Source organism: Kogia breviceps, chromosome 3 (genome assembly GCF_026419965.1).
Source record: "Kogia breviceps isolate mKogBre1 chromosome 3, mKogBre1 haplotype 1, whole genome shotgun sequence".
Classification (NCBI taxonomy): Eukaryota; Metazoa; Chordata; class Mammalia; order Artiodactyla; family Physeteridae; genus Kogia; species Kogia breviceps.
This window is the reverse complement of record NC_081312.1, coordinates 185334657-185351127: the sequence shown is the minus strand read 5'-3', so window position 1 is coordinate 185351127 and position 16471 is coordinate 185334657. Positions and strand designations below refer to the sequence as shown.

Genomic DNA, 16471 nt, shown 5'->3' with positions numbered 1-16471 from the left:
CATTGCTCCACCGGCATCTGGTATAAAATAGTACGGTTGAAAATTCTAATAATCTAGTAATTTCCTCTTTACAGTCCAGTAATTTCACTAGAGTACGTCTTGTTGATGGTTATTTTTGGTCAATATTAGTTATCTGGAGTGCTCTTTCAATACATAATTTCTAATTTCAGGGAAGTGCTTCTAAAATATTTTTAATGTCTTTTTCTTGCCTTGGTTTTCTTATGAACTCCTATTGGTACTATGTTTGACCTTCTTTACCTATCTTCAATGTCACTTTTTAATCTTTTAAAAATCTTTAAGTCTTTCATTTTTTATTAAAAAATTTTTTACACCTCCTATTTCTTTTAAGGCATTGTTTTATTTATGTTCTTACGTTTCTATTTATGATCCTAAAGCATTTTCTTTCCTGAGTTCTGTCATCTTATAATTCTGATTTTATTTATTTATTTATTTATTTTTTTGCTGTACGCAGGCCTCTCACTGTTGTGGCCTCTCCCGTTGCGGAGCACAGGCTCCAGACGTGCAGGCCCAGAGGCCCTGGCTCATGGGCCTAGCTGCTCTGCAGCATGTGGGATCTTTCCGGACCAGGGCACAAACCTGCGTCCCCTGCATCGGCAGGTGGACTCTCAACCACTGCGCCACCAGGGAAGCCCATAATTCTGATTTGATGTTGTTCTTTCATGTTTTATACTATTTCTTTAAAAGCTCATCTTGCAATAAAAAATTAGTTTTCTTTTATGGGCACATGTTTCTGGAATGCTCCCATTTTCCATAGAGGTGTTATTCTGCTTATTCTTTTTCCTTATAATTTCATATGGGATTTGGCCTTGATGTTATTTTGCTCATTTTCACGTAAAATTAATTTTCCTGAACTTATGGACTAAGGAGTCAGGAAAGCTTTGTTAACTTCACAGATTCATTCTTGTGTTGTTTCTGCATTGTGTTAAAAAGTATGGCAGCTTGATTCCTGGGACTTTCTGGCTCTACTTCCCCTGCCCACCTTGAACTAGACAACCTTCTTTTATCTACTGTCCCTATCCTACCCAATTTTAATTCTACTCCCAGCAACTTTTCTTCAGTGTGAGGCCTTGTGCTGGAAGGGATCTCTGGCAAGTTGGTTTTGAGAATTCCTGGGGTGACAGTGACTCAGCCCCTGCAGTCCTGGTGGTTATACTGTGGTTCTCCTGCCCTCGGGTTTATCAGATGCTACCCTACTGCCTCTTTCAAATACTGTACCCTTCCAGATCTTGGAGCTGGTGGTACTTTACCCCCAGCTGCTTGTATCTTGGGGGTTGTGAGGGTATCTTTGTTACCTCGTTTTGCTGTCAACGTCATCATACTGTTGTTTTAACATGGGAATTGAAAAACTATGCCGTCACCACTACCTCCCCGGAATCCTTTCCACATATTAATTTTCGTACAGGAGGTTTGACGTGGATCACTTGTGTGACCACTAACAATGTTGTTAAATCCATGCTTTTCCTGACACTTCAGTTGAGAATGTCCCACTTCACATTTTATTGCTTCACGCCACGGTGATCTGTCTGCTGTTTAAAACCAGGCCTCATCCATTGAAACGATGCTTCATCAAAGCCTTTGACATCGGGGCTTCCCTGGTGGCGCAGTGGTTGAGAATCCGCCTGCCGATGCGGGGGACGCGGGTTCGTGCCCCGGTCCGGGAAGATCCCACATGCCGCGGAGCAGCTGGGCCCGTGAGCCATGGCTGCTGAGCCTGCGCGTCCGGAGCCTGTGCTCCGCAACAGGAGAGGCCACAATAGTGAGAGGCCCGCGTATCGCAAAAAAAAAAAAAAAAAAGCCTTTGACATCTCCTGTATTTATTTGACAAACTTGCCTAACTTCAACTCCACAAGTTCTCAAGTATTATGTCATTCTCAATCATACCCAATCACGTAGCAATAAATCTTAGTTCAATCTCAGCAACCTGGCCTGGCCACTAGTAGCTGACTGGGAAGGCACACTCATAATAAAACTACTGAGATTGACCATTTCAATTCACCCACTCAATAAGGGTTTATGTCAGAACTAAATATGTACCAGTTGTCATAACACCAATCTCAAAAGCAGAAACATGGGACTTTCCTGGTGGGCCAGTGGGTAAGACTCTGTGCTTCTGTTTTGCTTACCGTTACATCCCCAGAGCTTAACACCATGCGTAAACACCTAATACAGGGCCACTGACTTTGTTGAATGAGTAAGTGGGAGCCTAGCAGGTTGTTTATATTCACCTCTCTTCAGTGGGGGGATGTTTCAGTACTACCTGTCATTTAAAACAGCAATTTCATATTGTATGATGTGGCTCTGTGGGACCGCTGACGCCCCCTGACTAAGCCCCAGCCGCCCCCGAGTGTGGGAAGGTGGGTAAGAAGGCTGAGCTGTTGGCACTGCCAGCGCTCAGGCAGTCAGTCCGGCTGATGTGACAGGCCAGGAGGCAGGGCCGCCATCAGATGCAGCCAGGTGTCAGAAACAGCACATCCGACCTGGTTCCCGACGGAAGGCATTGAATTCGGGGACCCTCATAGTCAGAACTGAAGATACTGGTACCGTTAGCTATCGTCCCCCTTTGTCACGCAGCTGTGCCGGCTTCTGCAGAGGCCTTTGGTTCCTCTTTAAGTCCACCCCCTCCAGGAAGCCTGGACACCGTGGACACAGGGCCTCAGCAAAAGCCCCAATACGGCCTGTGTGAGCAGCCACACATCTGAGTGTCCAAGGCAAACAGCAACTGCTCAGAGAGGCCACCTCCAGATTCATAAGAGATGCACACAACATATAAAAGAAAGAAAACAGAAGTTTCAACATGCCCCATACATAAAAATTTAGCTTGAAAACAGGTGTCCACAATAGGTAGACAAGCTACATGTTTCCTCCTCAAATGACATTATGTGAACATGCCACAATATGCTTTACTTAAATTCATCACTAACTTTTTTTTTTTTTTTGCCCACGCTGTGCAGCGCGCGGGATCCTAGGTCCCCAGCCAGGGACCAGGGATCGAACCCGAGCCCCCGCAGCAGAAGCGTGGAGTCTTAACCGCTGGGCGGCCAGGGACGTGCCTGTCACGAACTTTAAATAGAAATAACATAACTGATCAAGATCCCCCAGGCTTCTGAGCCGCTAACCAGCCATGAGGCTGTCGGCCCTCACGTGCACTCTGGGCCTCCATAACCTACGACTGTGAGCGTGAGAGTCCCTATGGGTCTGGCCTGCCTTATCCATCAGTGAGACCCAGTTTTACTTGACTGTTAAGATACCCGTTTCTCTGACTACGTATATAAACAATCTCTCAAAATGCCCAGGAGAAGGAGGCCCTGAGGGCCATGCAGAACCCACACCGGTCACGAGCCTGACCGGACAGCTGTTCTGACTTCTGCCTCCGCAAGGGCTCTGTTGAGAAGACCTTCCACGCGTTGTCACTCTGGTGTCAGTAGGTTCCATGAACGTTACAAGGTTCACGACTATTTACAAGTTTCAGTGCTACCTGCACTAGGAGCCACAAGGATTAGGACTACCTAGAAGATCTGGCTGTCGGTTAAAATCTCTACCAAAGACTGCTCTTCTGAAAATGTGGAGAGGGCAAGTAAGACAGAGGGAGGGGCAGGGTGATAAGAAAAAGTAAGAGACCAAACTTCTTTAAATTCGTATTGTAGTGATTTGTTAAACAGTTACCTTGTCCTGGAAGTGCTCTGTTTATGAAGACCATGGAAGTGCTTTTTTTCTTTTTTTTTCCTGTGGGAGAAGGGAAGCAATGAGGGAAATGAAAGAGTTCATTTCAGTGCCATATTCACATAAGGCTAATTTGTAAAAGCTCAAAGCAGCTGAATACATTTACAGCCAGCACTGGTCCACAAAACTTCACTTGAGAAGGCTAATTGAGATTCTTCAGGAGAACTCCGGGCCTTCGGTAGTTAGGGAACGTCTCATTAGCACGCTGAGCCTCCCGCTTTTCTAGAAGGCTAAGTCTGACTCCGCCTGGCCTGGGTTCACGGCTTGTGAATTTCCAACAGAGTCTAATCACTATCTTTGTAAGGCTGCTGATGTGGTTTTGCAGCCCCTTTGCCTTTTTTTTTTCTTTTGGTTTCAAACTAAAGTTGCATTTAACACGACTGCATTAGTTATATAGGAATACTGTTTAAAAAAAAACAAAAACAGAAATGAGGCCCCACCTCCAGGACTGTAACACACAGGCTGAACTCGCTAATTAAGACACTTCTGGCTCAAACTAGAGGCTTGCTTTCTATAAAAGAGAATCGTTAGAGCTGACGGCTGGAGTTCAGAGACCAGTAAACTCAATAAAATCTTATTTTCTACCATTTTCAGCTCTATATAGATGCAGTATTTGAGCAGTTGACTTTTTAAGATCAGTGAGAGGCTGACACCCATTTGACTATTGTTATTTTTTACTAAAATGACATGTTGTAGGTTCCTCTGTATATGGTTTGGTTTTTTTTTGTTTGTTTGTTTTTGTTTTTGTTTTTGTTTTTTGCGGTACGCGGGCCTCTCACCGTTGTGGCCTCTCCCGTTGCGGAGCACGGGCTCCGGACGCGCAGGCTCAGCGGCCACGGCTCACGGGCCCAGCCGCTCCGCGGCACGTGGGATCCTCCCGGACCGGGGCACGAACCCGCGTCCCCCACATCGGCAGGCGGACTCTCAACCACTGTGCCTCCAAGGAAGCCCTGTATACGTTTTTAAATGTTTAAAGATGTGGGAGAAATCAGTGTCATGGGAAACTGAATGTTTACTTTAAACATTTAATTAGAAGCCTCTCCCATGAACTAGGAAAAGTTTCCTCTCACTGCTATCTTAATATCTATTATTACAGGCTTACAAAGAATCACAGGATAAAACTAAAACAGTACAAAGGTCTCCAGGTATCTGCCATGATTATTATTGATGAGTTTTCATTTGTATGTAAGCAATGACAAATACACATACACATATATGTGCATACGTGTATATAACAAAACTGCCTAGGCCCAAAGTTTGGCTGAATTATTCCATCTGTACTTTTCACATAAGAAAAAAAAAAAATCTATAGATTTGCCTCTGTCTAAAAGGTAACATCTTTTCCCCAGAAATATTTCATAATTTTCCTAGAGTAAAAGGTAAAATTTCTTACTGCTGTAACATTTAAATAAGTATCTTCCTTCTATTGGATTATAATAACATACTTGAATATACTTTTTCCTTTCAATTTCCAGCTACTTTTTTAAATGACATTCTGAAGGAAAGCCTATTAGTAAATGAAATTCCACTGACAATTTATTTCAGCCTTTAATATATTTTCTACTAAAAATCAAGCTGTCAAGACAGAAAAATATTACTGGTTCTGTTATGACATGAAAGCAAGTGAGAATTTCTAATTCACAAAGGATGAAAACACAAGACGTTGATCTCATTATACATACAATATTACAATAAGCTGATTAGCTGTGGACTATTAACACATTCAAGACTTCACATACACACAGGTGTACTTTGAAACAAGAAACACAGGACAATTTTAATCTTTGATATGTCCTAACTACCAAGATAAAGAACATCACTGATTTGAGTCTAATTGTTTTCCTGGCGTACAATCACTATATAGGCCAGGCCTAAAGCATACTGTATACTGTTAAGGACATCTTTAGGCAAATATAAACATTCTCATTTGGGAGTTCTTCTCCCTACCCGAAACCATGCTTTCCCATTGCTGTCAAGTAGCTCGGTTTGTTATCAATGTAACAAGATCACAACAACAAACAACATTTTCACCACAAAACTCAGGTGAGAGGTTTTTACGCAGGTCGTACAAAAAATATTTGTCCCCAAGAAAAGTAATCTGTAAATTATAGATATGCAACCCTAAGAAAACAAGAGTCTTGGTTACAAATCATTCACTTTCAAATATTGATGCAGAAATAAAGAGTGTAGGGGGTAGGAGGGGGCGGAGGGGGTGGGAGGGGATGGGAGGGGGCGGGAGGGGGCAGGAGGGGGCGGGAGGGGGCGGAGGGGGCAGGAGGGGGCAGGAGGGGGCGGGAGGGGTGGGTGGCAGAGGCACTGCATGGCCGGCAGCACAAAGGTGTAAAACGAGGAAAACATTTGCCACAGGAAGTACTGGATTCAGCTGATTTTTTTCTAAGTGAGGTATTATAAGAGTGTGCCAGTAAATATGCAAAAACAAAACAAAATTAAAAACCAAAATGCACACTTCCAATGGAAAAATCTCTAAACCTCTTATAGTTTTCTTTATTCAGATTAGACATTTCACATACAGCAGTTAATCTAGAAAAATACATTTTAAAAAATCTTCAGCAGACCATGCTCTCTGTAACAAAACCTTCCAAACCCTGTTTTATTATACAAACCAATCTACAATAGTAATGTAAAAAGAAATTCTCAAATTTAGCAATGCCATTTTCGATCTGCCATCCCTCTGATTTACATATGGGTTTCTAGTATTCGTACTGCGGAGTTAGAAATCTGTAATAAATTTTTTCTAATGTATTCTGTACATATTAAATAATCTAAAAGGTTCCTCTTGTAGTGCATTTACCACTTAGCAAGTCTATTCAGCATTGTTCCAGTACACTTGCATTACAGTGATTTGCCTGTAAATGTAATTAAAATCTAAAAGTGCACACAGTTAACTTTCTCAAATAACGGCCTCTTTCTGGAGGAAACCTAATATTCATGGAGAATTACCAATATCGTGATTAGAAATGAGAGGTTAGAATGTACTCTGAGACTATATAACACAATTATATACATAAGCTAAAGGACAGTGAGTCTTTAGCCTGTATTTACATCAAATAACGTTGGTTTCCACAGGGTCATACCAAGAACTCAGTATGGCACTAGGTAGATTAGGATTGTTGGCTACAAGTCAGTGTAGCACAGACAGCCCCAAAATACCCTGAACTGGCTTATGCTAAATTAAACTCCAGTATATCACAGTGTTTTAAGTACTATTAGTATGCTGCTGTGCTACTCCGTAAAGACAGCAAGCCTTCATCAAGGGATCGCATCTGGGTTATAACGGGTCCTAGCAATCGGACTGCCACTGCATGCAGAAAACCCGAAAAAAAATACACAGGTTTCAAAACAGATATACTTCATTTTGTTTAAAATGCCCAGGAGCGTTTTCAAAATAGCTGATAGTAAGTATTGTTCTATCGAGTGATGAACCTATTGAATCATGAGAAGAAATTCTCTTGTTATCCAGTTTGAGGAGAAAAAATGTAGTATTCTTACCAAATTATCCAGTGTATATGACTGGTTGGAATCGCAAGTTGTGATTTTTACTGAAATTCAGAGTATGAAATGCAAACACTCAGGATAAAATTAATTCAAACGTACACACAGTTCTATCAACTTGCAACAAAGCAGCAAATATGAGGGCCTATCACCCATCTGGACTCTCCCATTCCCTTCTGATCCCTCAGAAAAGTGCAAAATCAAAGAGTCACTGCTTGGTCCAAACATAAAACACATCAGATATAAGGACTTGGAATCTGATGAAATCCGGCTTCTATTCCACAGGTTGTCTTTAGTAAGAGTCAACGTCCGAAGATGGAATTTATCTCGAGAAGGATTAACTCTACGATCTGATTCTGGTAGACGGTATGAACTGCTATGTTGCCCGTCTCCTTCTCTGGCTTTAGCAGAGTAGGACCAAACACAATTGCTATACTCTGATACGTCATTCTGTTTTTTTCTCCATTTTCTATAACTCTAAGAGGAAAAACAAAAATTGTTAAAAGAGAAAATTTTAAAATAGGGGAAATTCTTCAAAAAGTATCATAAACAGCTTGCATTTAGAAAAGAGAAATAATGCTCATTTTCCTAAGGTACGTATAAACTATTTAACCAAATAGAATTCAGTCTGAATAGCATGTAAAGTTTTCTTTTGCATAAACACAGCTGAAAGGTACACATATTCTCACAAACTTTAAATGTGTGATATTTCAGCTTAGTTTTAAAAATAAGACTTAGACTTGAATACCTATTACAATTCAGGTAACACTCCACTAGGGTGATGGGAAAAATATCATTAGGGCACAGAGATTAAACTTTGAATTTTACTCATTTTATGCTATTTTCTTAAAAAATCTCTCATGCTGTGATGACTTATTTTAGTAATCTCGTGCTCTTTCTATCAGAAGTTTCAGAGTGACTACGTAGTAACTTAGACCTAATTACCTTGACTTCAAGGTAACTGAATACTTCTCACTTAACCAATCTCATCTTCATCATAATTAACTTTTAGCAACAATTTCTGAACACTTACTACGTGCTAGGCATTATATAAATGCTCCACATAAGAAATCCACTCCAATGCATTCTTTATACCAAACCATTTTACCTACGAGGAACTGGGGCTCAGCGGAATCATCTTTCTGATGTCCCACAGACAGCAAGCAGCACAGCTGGGCTCTGAACCTAGGTCTGCGTGGCCCTGGACCCGCGGGCCCTACACCACATCTCATACCTGTGCACTTCTCCGACCTTCTTTTCCCCCCTAACTACTCCTCCTCTTTTGTGGTGAGGCTCTTACCTTTTGAGATGTCTAAACAGAGTCTGCATTGTGTCCTGATTTGGCTTTGGCAACTGTTTGATTAGATCCTTCACAGCAGAGACACGCTGTCTTGGTTCTTGTTCTGAAAAAAGACAATGACTGGAGATTTTGCATGAAACTGAAAGCAGTGACATTATTTTGGAACCTGGTATTTGGTAATACACAGTGACACCTGGTGGTTACATTTAAAATTTCTGGAGTAAAACAATCCTTTGAGAAAACTTGTTTAAAATATCAAACTGTTGTAGCAGCTACAGAGGGTTTTCAACATCTAGGGAAAAAACTGAGCGGAATTAATTACATACTTACTAATTGCATTAACAAAATCATTAAAATGATTAAATGTAAAAAGAGGTTCTGGTAATTCTCGAAAAAACATTTTCAGTGCTCCAGTGATGACATGAATATCTTCCCATTTACTATCCTTCAAGTCCAATTTCTCATCTGGAAAACAGTAGGAACAGGAAAGTTTTTGAAATTATTTTAAACCAATTCTAACAGTCATGAGTTATTTATTCTGTATATAACAATATATGATCTTACCATGATTGACTGTAAACCTCAGCTTCTGGATCACTGCAAGGTTGCCGCTAACTCTATAAATCCCATCAACGTCCAACCCTAAGAGACAAATAACAATAAGTTTATGTTTAAAGTTCTTGTTGGCTTCTTCTAAACATGCTTTCCTGTTTTAGAATTCTTATTTATTAACATTAGCCTGAAATAAAATTACTCTTTTCCTCTAAATGGCTTTTTATAGGCGCTTGGCAGTGAGAGAGGGGTGGAGACACTCTGCATTGTCTGGTAAACAGCAACAAATCTACTTTGTCATGTAGACTGTGCATCACCTTCTCAAGGAAACCATCTCAAACTTGAAACACTAGCAATTTAAGATAAACTTTGGCAAACACCTGAAGATGATTCAAAAAGTAAAGGAAGCCAGTAGCTAAAATCAGCCCACCCGTTTCTTGGCATGTCATCTGAGAGTGTAAGTGTACATAGTAAGGTGCTCTCTGAATCAAAGTGCTTGTCATATTAAGTGCTTGTAATAAATAAACAATACAAGCCAGCAACTAAAATAATGGTTCTATAACAACTGATAATTTGATACAGTTATTAATTTCTTTTGTATGTGAAACAGAATCATTTGAAATTCACACAATGAAGTCCAAAACTTCATATATTCGGTAAATGATAAGGACGCGCACACGTAACATGACCCAACGTGCTGCTCATTTCACTTCCAGCAAAGCCAGGCAGCACGGCATCTCTGCTGTCAGGCTGAGAGTGAGAGATCTGCCACTAGCAGAAATTACATTTCATGCAAATATTTTAATTACACAAGGTATTTTTGATGCTATACTGATATAAGTTAATGGGGCTGCAGTCAAGATACTGTTATTTTAAAAGCTAGTATAAATATTATAAACACGGGGCTTCCCTGGTGGCGCAATGGTTGAGAATCTGCCTGCCAATGCAGGGGACATGGGTTCGAGCTCACATGCCGCAGAGCAACTAGGCCCGTGAGCCACAACTACTGAGCCTGCGCGTCTGGAGCCTGTGCTCCACGGCGAAAGAGGCCCGCGCACCGCAATGAAGAGTGGCCCCCGCTCGCCGCAACTAGAGAAAGCCCATGCATGGAAACGAAGACCCCAACACAGCCAAAAATAAATAAATAAATAAATATTATAAACATGTTAAAATTAACCAAAACAGAAATTAGGTTAAGTCTTCAGAAGTACAGGAAATGACATAAAGAGGATTTGTCTATTTGCACACTTTAGAGTTGATTTAGCAGTTTGGGAATGTCATCTCATTTTTATTATACACGGAAGAAACTTCCCCTTAGTAAGTAAACACTATCTCCTCCTGTCTCTTACACTGCTGGATCGTTTCTTAATAAACACAGTTTCACAATCACCACGTCCATTTTAAGCAAAGGCCAACTCCCAATGGCTTCAAGGAATACCATATGCTGAATCAACCCTAAGTACTGAACATGCAATAGATGACTGAAAAGGTCTTAATTTGAAGCAATGCAAAAAAAAATAAGTTTTTTTGCAAAAAAGATGCCTTTCTTGACAACTTATGACTATAAAGAACGTTTGGTTGCAACACTCAAAATCATAAAAATCCTAGGGATTTTGATGGCAAAAAAGATGCCTTTCTTGACAACTTATGACTATAAAGAACTTTTGGTTGCAACACTCAAAATCATAAAAATCCTAGGGATTTCGATGGCAGAACTATGGGTGGTGTGTTTAACTTTAAAAAAAGAATTCATTTTCTCACCGTATTGGTCAACGTGTTCAATGCACAATTTCACAAATCTTGGCACTGCGCCGTTCTCCCTCTGACACAGATCAGCAAGATTGGCTCCAAATACCTGATCTGAAAAGAGATGTCAAGAAATGAGTCACCTTGCTAAACTTTAGTTCACAAAATGGCTAAATGATTCACAGGGCAACAGAAGATACCCCTGCACGCAGACACTTTCACCACCACGCACGCCTGTCTGATCCGCACTCGCCTACCTCTTCCGACTCCAAGCTCCAAGAACACCCTCCTTCATTCCTGCCTGGCTCCCTTCTTACCTTCTCCTCCTCTGCAGAGATCAATCTTCCCCCAAAAGGAGCTCCTTCTCATCACTCCCGGTCTCAGCTAAAATGTCACCTCCTTTTAAGAACCCTCTGACCATCCTAAGGCAGCCCAATTCCAGTTGCTCTGTTTCACCACTAGGCCGGATCCTTCACGTAAGTCACCATTATTCTAAACTACCTTGTCTGTCTCTCGTCTTTATAGACGTTTCACGAGGGCAGCAGGGACCCTCTAATTCTTCAATGCCAATAGGCACTCCCAGCACTGAGGCTCAAGTCCACCACTTAGCATATACTCAAATATTTTTTCAACTATTAAAACATGCCCATCAGATTGGGACTGACATATCTACACTAATATGTATAAAATGGATAACTAATAAGAACCTGCTGTATAAAAAAATACATAAAATTAAATTAAAAAATAAAAAACACATGCCCATCGTGTGCCAACACCTGACTTCACAAAATATATCAAAGTCCGCTCTAGTAATCTTTCAACCCAACAGTTTTGAAATTCCACATTAGTGCTAAACATTCAGGAAAACAAATAAAATACAGTATTTGTCAGGCTTTTTTTTTAAGGTTCTAAGCTTAATATGCTAAATTCACATGCATTATCTGGGGGTGCCTGTTTACCCTTAACTCTTTAAGGTTGCTAATTTGAATCACTTAACTAGCTGAACTCTTCCTAGAAGTTTTAAATAGCTTTTTAATGAAACTCATTTGTGTATTTTAATTTAGATGCTTTGCATAACAGATGTTTCTGCAATGGTCTTTGTTAGAAATTTCATAATCAAAGACAGCTCTAATATATATGGTATAAATTATGTTACCTTTTCCTATATTTTTATTATGAACACATGTCTCTGTTTTGAGTCATGTGTTAGAAAATTTTATCTTTGGAATTAAACATGCTTGTAAAAACTAATGGTATATACAAGTATATGTGATTTTAAAGAATACTTTCCTATTAAGAAAAAATTCTGTCAGTACATTATGGTTCTTATACATGAAAATAAAATGTAAAAATTAGTTAGGAAAAAACACTTTATCCTAATTTTAAAATTACTTTAAATGAGAACTGAAGGCAAACAATCAAGAATAAAATTGTGCATTATTTTTTCTTTCTTTCTACAGCTAGTGAGTATTTGAAATTTCTTCTGATCTGTGCACCTCAAAACTAAAAATCTGTCATTCTGAAAATCTGCCACGCCATCCCATCACATCCATGCAGCTCCTCTGGTACAGGGTTTCTAGAAAGCTAATTTGGTATTTATGTCTGTTCGATGCTTTAGTTAAAATAAACTCTTCATGTGCATTAAAAAAATCTATTTTAATTACTCAAATGTGTTTTAAACACTGAACCTGATAACTTTATGAATAAAGAATGAGACATTTTTACTGTTTGGAAAATTTTCAGCTTTTAATGTAAAATGTCTTATTTCCGATTTGGGCCAAAGTTCATTATTATAAACATCACTTCTACCTACCTTTAATATAACCTTTTTCACGAACAGCTTGCAAAGTGGGGCGTCGTGTAAGAAATTTCTTTAAGTTTTTCTTGGTTTTTTTCTGTTCTGAAGAATCTATGCTAGACACTTTCGTGGCTTAAGACAGATAGATATTAATTAAGCATTTTATAAAATAAAGACTTTTTTGATGAAAATTTCTCCACCTAGTACTCAAAACATATTAATCTCATATATAAAAAAATCACATATAAATTCAGTTTTTCTAACTTTAATACAGTTTAAGAGTAACACATGAAGAATCAAAAACTAACACATTTTCAAAGTGACAAACCAAGTGAAACATTTCATTTTTATCACTAAACACTGACCGCAAACTGTGCCTTCTTTAGTATATGTGCCAAGACATTTGTAAGTCATTCTAATTTATATTGATTATTTCACAAATGATATAGTCTTGGACTCTCCATCAGGTTTAGACGGTAAAATGACCAGCAAAAAATAAAGTAACCAACCCATAAAACATAAACAAAACCCCTACCCTTCCCCATCCTCACTGAACTAGGAGTCAGGGGATATATACGTATACGTATCCATCACAATTATTTGTACTTCAAGCTAAGACTCATCATAATTATCTCTACTCCGAGCTAAGGATGGGACCACCTGGATTTCCACATTGCCTGCAGACCTGATTTCTCTTTGGGTTACAATAATAAAAATTCAGAAAGTAAATTTCTTGAAAATAACCATATTTGAAGAAAGTTGAGAGCACAAACAATATATTAGTAAAGAATTAAAACAATAAAAGTTTCGTGGTTTACACTATTATACAGAGACAGTGTCAGTAACGGGCCTAAACTTCATAAGAATGTGGGAGAAAAAAAGGAGAACTGATTTTCTATTCATTCAGTTAATGTGAAGACCAAAAATTCCTCGGTTAAATGTGGATTTGTTCAAATAGATTTAAGCAAGTTCAAGTCACGGGTAATGGCCTATGTAAAGCACGTAATTCACGAGAGGCCTGTGTTAGAAAATGCAATCCTTGGGACTTCCCTGGCGGTCCCGTGGTTAGGACTCCGTGCTTCCACTGCAGGGGGCACAGGTTCCATCTAAGACCCCGCATGCAGCGTGGAGTAGCCGAAAAAAAAGGAAAGAAAATGAAATCCTTACAACCGCTGGCATTTCTCTGGTCCTGTCCACATACTATGTGGTCTGGAGATTAAATGCACAGACATATCCCAGGCTACAGGCGGCTGCCCGGCATCCAATGGGGAACTATGGTACATTTCCCGTGACTTCTGACGTCTTAATGTCGAAGGGTCTATATCTAGAATCTTAAACAGTAATTATGTATTTTCCAATCAATAAAGTTCAGCTTCCTAGAGACCTCAACATAAGCATGTTCTGTTGTGCGCATTTTTTTCCCTTGAAAGGGTATCATAATATCTTAAAATTAATACGATGCCATCGGGGTGCATAGGATTAGGCTGAGAAATGATGATGAGTTAACGAGGAGAGAGAACACTGAACCACTGAGACCACAACTCCTGAACCTTAGAAGTCTTGTAACACCGGAGAGTCCCCTCAGCTTTTATGTATTTACTCTAAACCTTTGCTAAGAGAATAAGCTCACTCAAACCACTAGCAACACAGGGAAAGAAAACTTACAGCGCAATTTCTTCAGATCCTTATGGTCCTTTTCTTTATCGTGCTTTTCTATGCCTGGTGAATCTGGTGTATCCTCCTCAATCGCTTCTTCGGGTTCTACCACCTGTTGCTTAGAGATTTTCCAAACACATATTACTTTTGCTATTACTTTAGATGTAATTCTCAGAATGATCAGTAATCAACTCTTCCAAATGATTTTAGGGAACCAGTTAGTACACAGGATATATGATTTACATATTTGATAAATCTTTAAAAATACTCTTCCCCCCACCCCCACTGATGGCATTAACTGAATTTCGATAAAGAAAAAATTACTGGTAATTCACCAGGATAATGTGCTTGTACTGATGGTGATGCTATTTTGCCTCATTTTGATCAAGTGCCAAGTAATAACAGTTAAAAGGTTGGGCTATAATCTGTGGTGACAGAACAGGATGATGGTACATTGTTGGTAACAGGACAGATAAAGGTAACTAGCAATGGTACCTTAACTGCTTCACACCAACAATCTTTTAAAACTGCACTTTGTGTCAACAGTTAATTGACATTACTCATTACTCACAGACCTACGGATATCAGGAATTGAAAGAAATCCTAGAACTCATTTACAGCCTAACTACGGTCACTTTTACAAGTTGAAAAGCAGACTGAATTCTCGAAGCGAAAAACACTGCTCTGCCTTTTACTCGGAGGTCCTTTCTCCACCCAGAGTTTAATTTTGGGCACAGTGTAAGGAAAGGCTCCAGTTCTTCTCGGACACATCCAGCTGGGCGAGCACGTGCTCTACCTGGCACAGAGCGTCCAAAGGTACCGTGGGTCTGTCTCCAGGCTCTTTATTCTGTTCCACGGGTCTATATATCTATCCCATTATGGATACGCAGCTTTATAAGGTCCTGACATATGCTACAGCAAGTCTTCTTCAAAGGTGTCTTGCATATTCTTAGTCCTTTGCATTTCTATATGAATTTTAGAATATGTTTGTCAAGTTCCACCAGAAAACCTACTGGGATTCTGAATGAGATTCAAAAATCTCAAACCTACAAATTTATAAGTCATTTGGAAGAATATTATATCTTTACATAATTGAATCTTTTAATCCATGAACATGATATACTTCTCATTTAAGTTTCTGTCAATGTCTCTTAATAAAGTTTTGTAATCTTGCCCATCTCTTTGCCCTCAGTATCTTTTGTCACTTTGTAAACAGTACACATTTAAAATTCTTACAGTCAATTATGTGTTCCTCTCTTTTCAGTTAGCTTATTCCCTGAACCCTTAGGCCTTAATTTAAAAAGCCACTTTCTCTGCAAGGCCTCCCTTGATCCCTACACTAGATCAGCCCCTACTCGATCAGAGTTTTTACATGTTCACTACACTAACTGTTCAGTTGTCTGTCCTCGGTAATCTCCTGTCTTTGACTGTAAGCTCCGTGCACGGAGGCGCGGCACCCGGCCGCACACGCTGCTGTACCCCAGCGCGTACGGCACTCACGCGCGTGTGAGACGGCCGCGGCCGCCCGTGCCTTCCAGGGGCAGTGAGCACGCCACAGTGATGAGTCCTGCAAGCCCGCGCCGGCTAGAGGAGAAGGTACATGTGAAAAGACAGGTCGTTGGATTCTAACAGGAGTCACGTGAGGCTTCTGTGGGGGGGAGGATTATAAAAGTGACACGAGGAAGTTCCATACAGCAGTGGCGTTAGCAACGCCTTGGTGGGGGATGAGATGAAATAAGGAAAACTGTTTAGGAGGTTACTCTCTTAATATCAACTTTTAAAGGCCTGTCCATGGTTTCAGGAATAAATGGAAAGAAAGGGACAAGGTTCAGAAATATCACACAGTATTACAAACTGCAAAGGAAGAACTCACATCTAGACTGGTAAATAATCTGCTAGAAGAGGTAAAAGTTGGAGGCGGAAGAGTTAAAGAATGCTCAGATTCCAAACCTGGGTGATTTGAACTGGGTGAATCATAAAATTTTGGAGCTTAAAAGGATACTTGGAGACAATCCAGTGCAATCTCTCTATTTTTTTTAAGTAGAAAAACTGAGACCCACAGAAGAAGAACACCTTGATCCAATCACAAACCTTATTACTAATGAAGCATCACCTATAAAGTCTCTGAAAGACATCTCCATCTCTACTAAAGCCAGCGATTCCCA

The 16471-nt window shown here is 39.9% G+C and overlaps 1 protein-coding gene across 19 annotated transcripts in view; it reads right to left on the bottom strand.

The window, feature by feature from the left end:
- Positions 1 to 6222: 6222 nt before the first annotated feature.
- The window catches only part of ARHGAP12 (Rho GTPase activating protein 12), a 119824-nt gene continuing 109575 nt past the window's right edge, over positions 6223 to 16471 (bottom strand). For 13 of the 19 annotated variants that reach the window (XM_067030523.1, XM_067030520.1, XM_067030528.1 and 10 more), the window contains 7 exons: positions 14316 to 14424; positions 12666 to 12782; positions 10868 to 10966; positions 9119 to 9196; positions 8885 to 9019; positions 8555 to 8657; positions 6223 to 7731 (listed from right to left, as the gene is read on the bottom strand). In XM_067030523.1, the coding sequence (XP_066886624.1) occupies positions 7557 to 7731; positions 8555 to 8657; positions 8885 to 9019; positions 9119 to 9196; positions 10868 to 10966; positions 12666 to 12782; positions 14316 to 14424 (816 nt within the window). In that variant the 3' untranslated portion in view covers positions 6223 to 7556. The remainder of the gene's footprint in view (positions 7732 to 8554; positions 8658 to 8884; positions 9020 to 9118; positions 9197 to 10867; positions 10967 to 12665; positions 12783 to 14315; positions 14425 to 16471) is intronic. The other 6 variants (XM_067030529.1, XM_067030524.1, XM_067030514.1 and 3 more) reach the window with 1 other exon arrangement.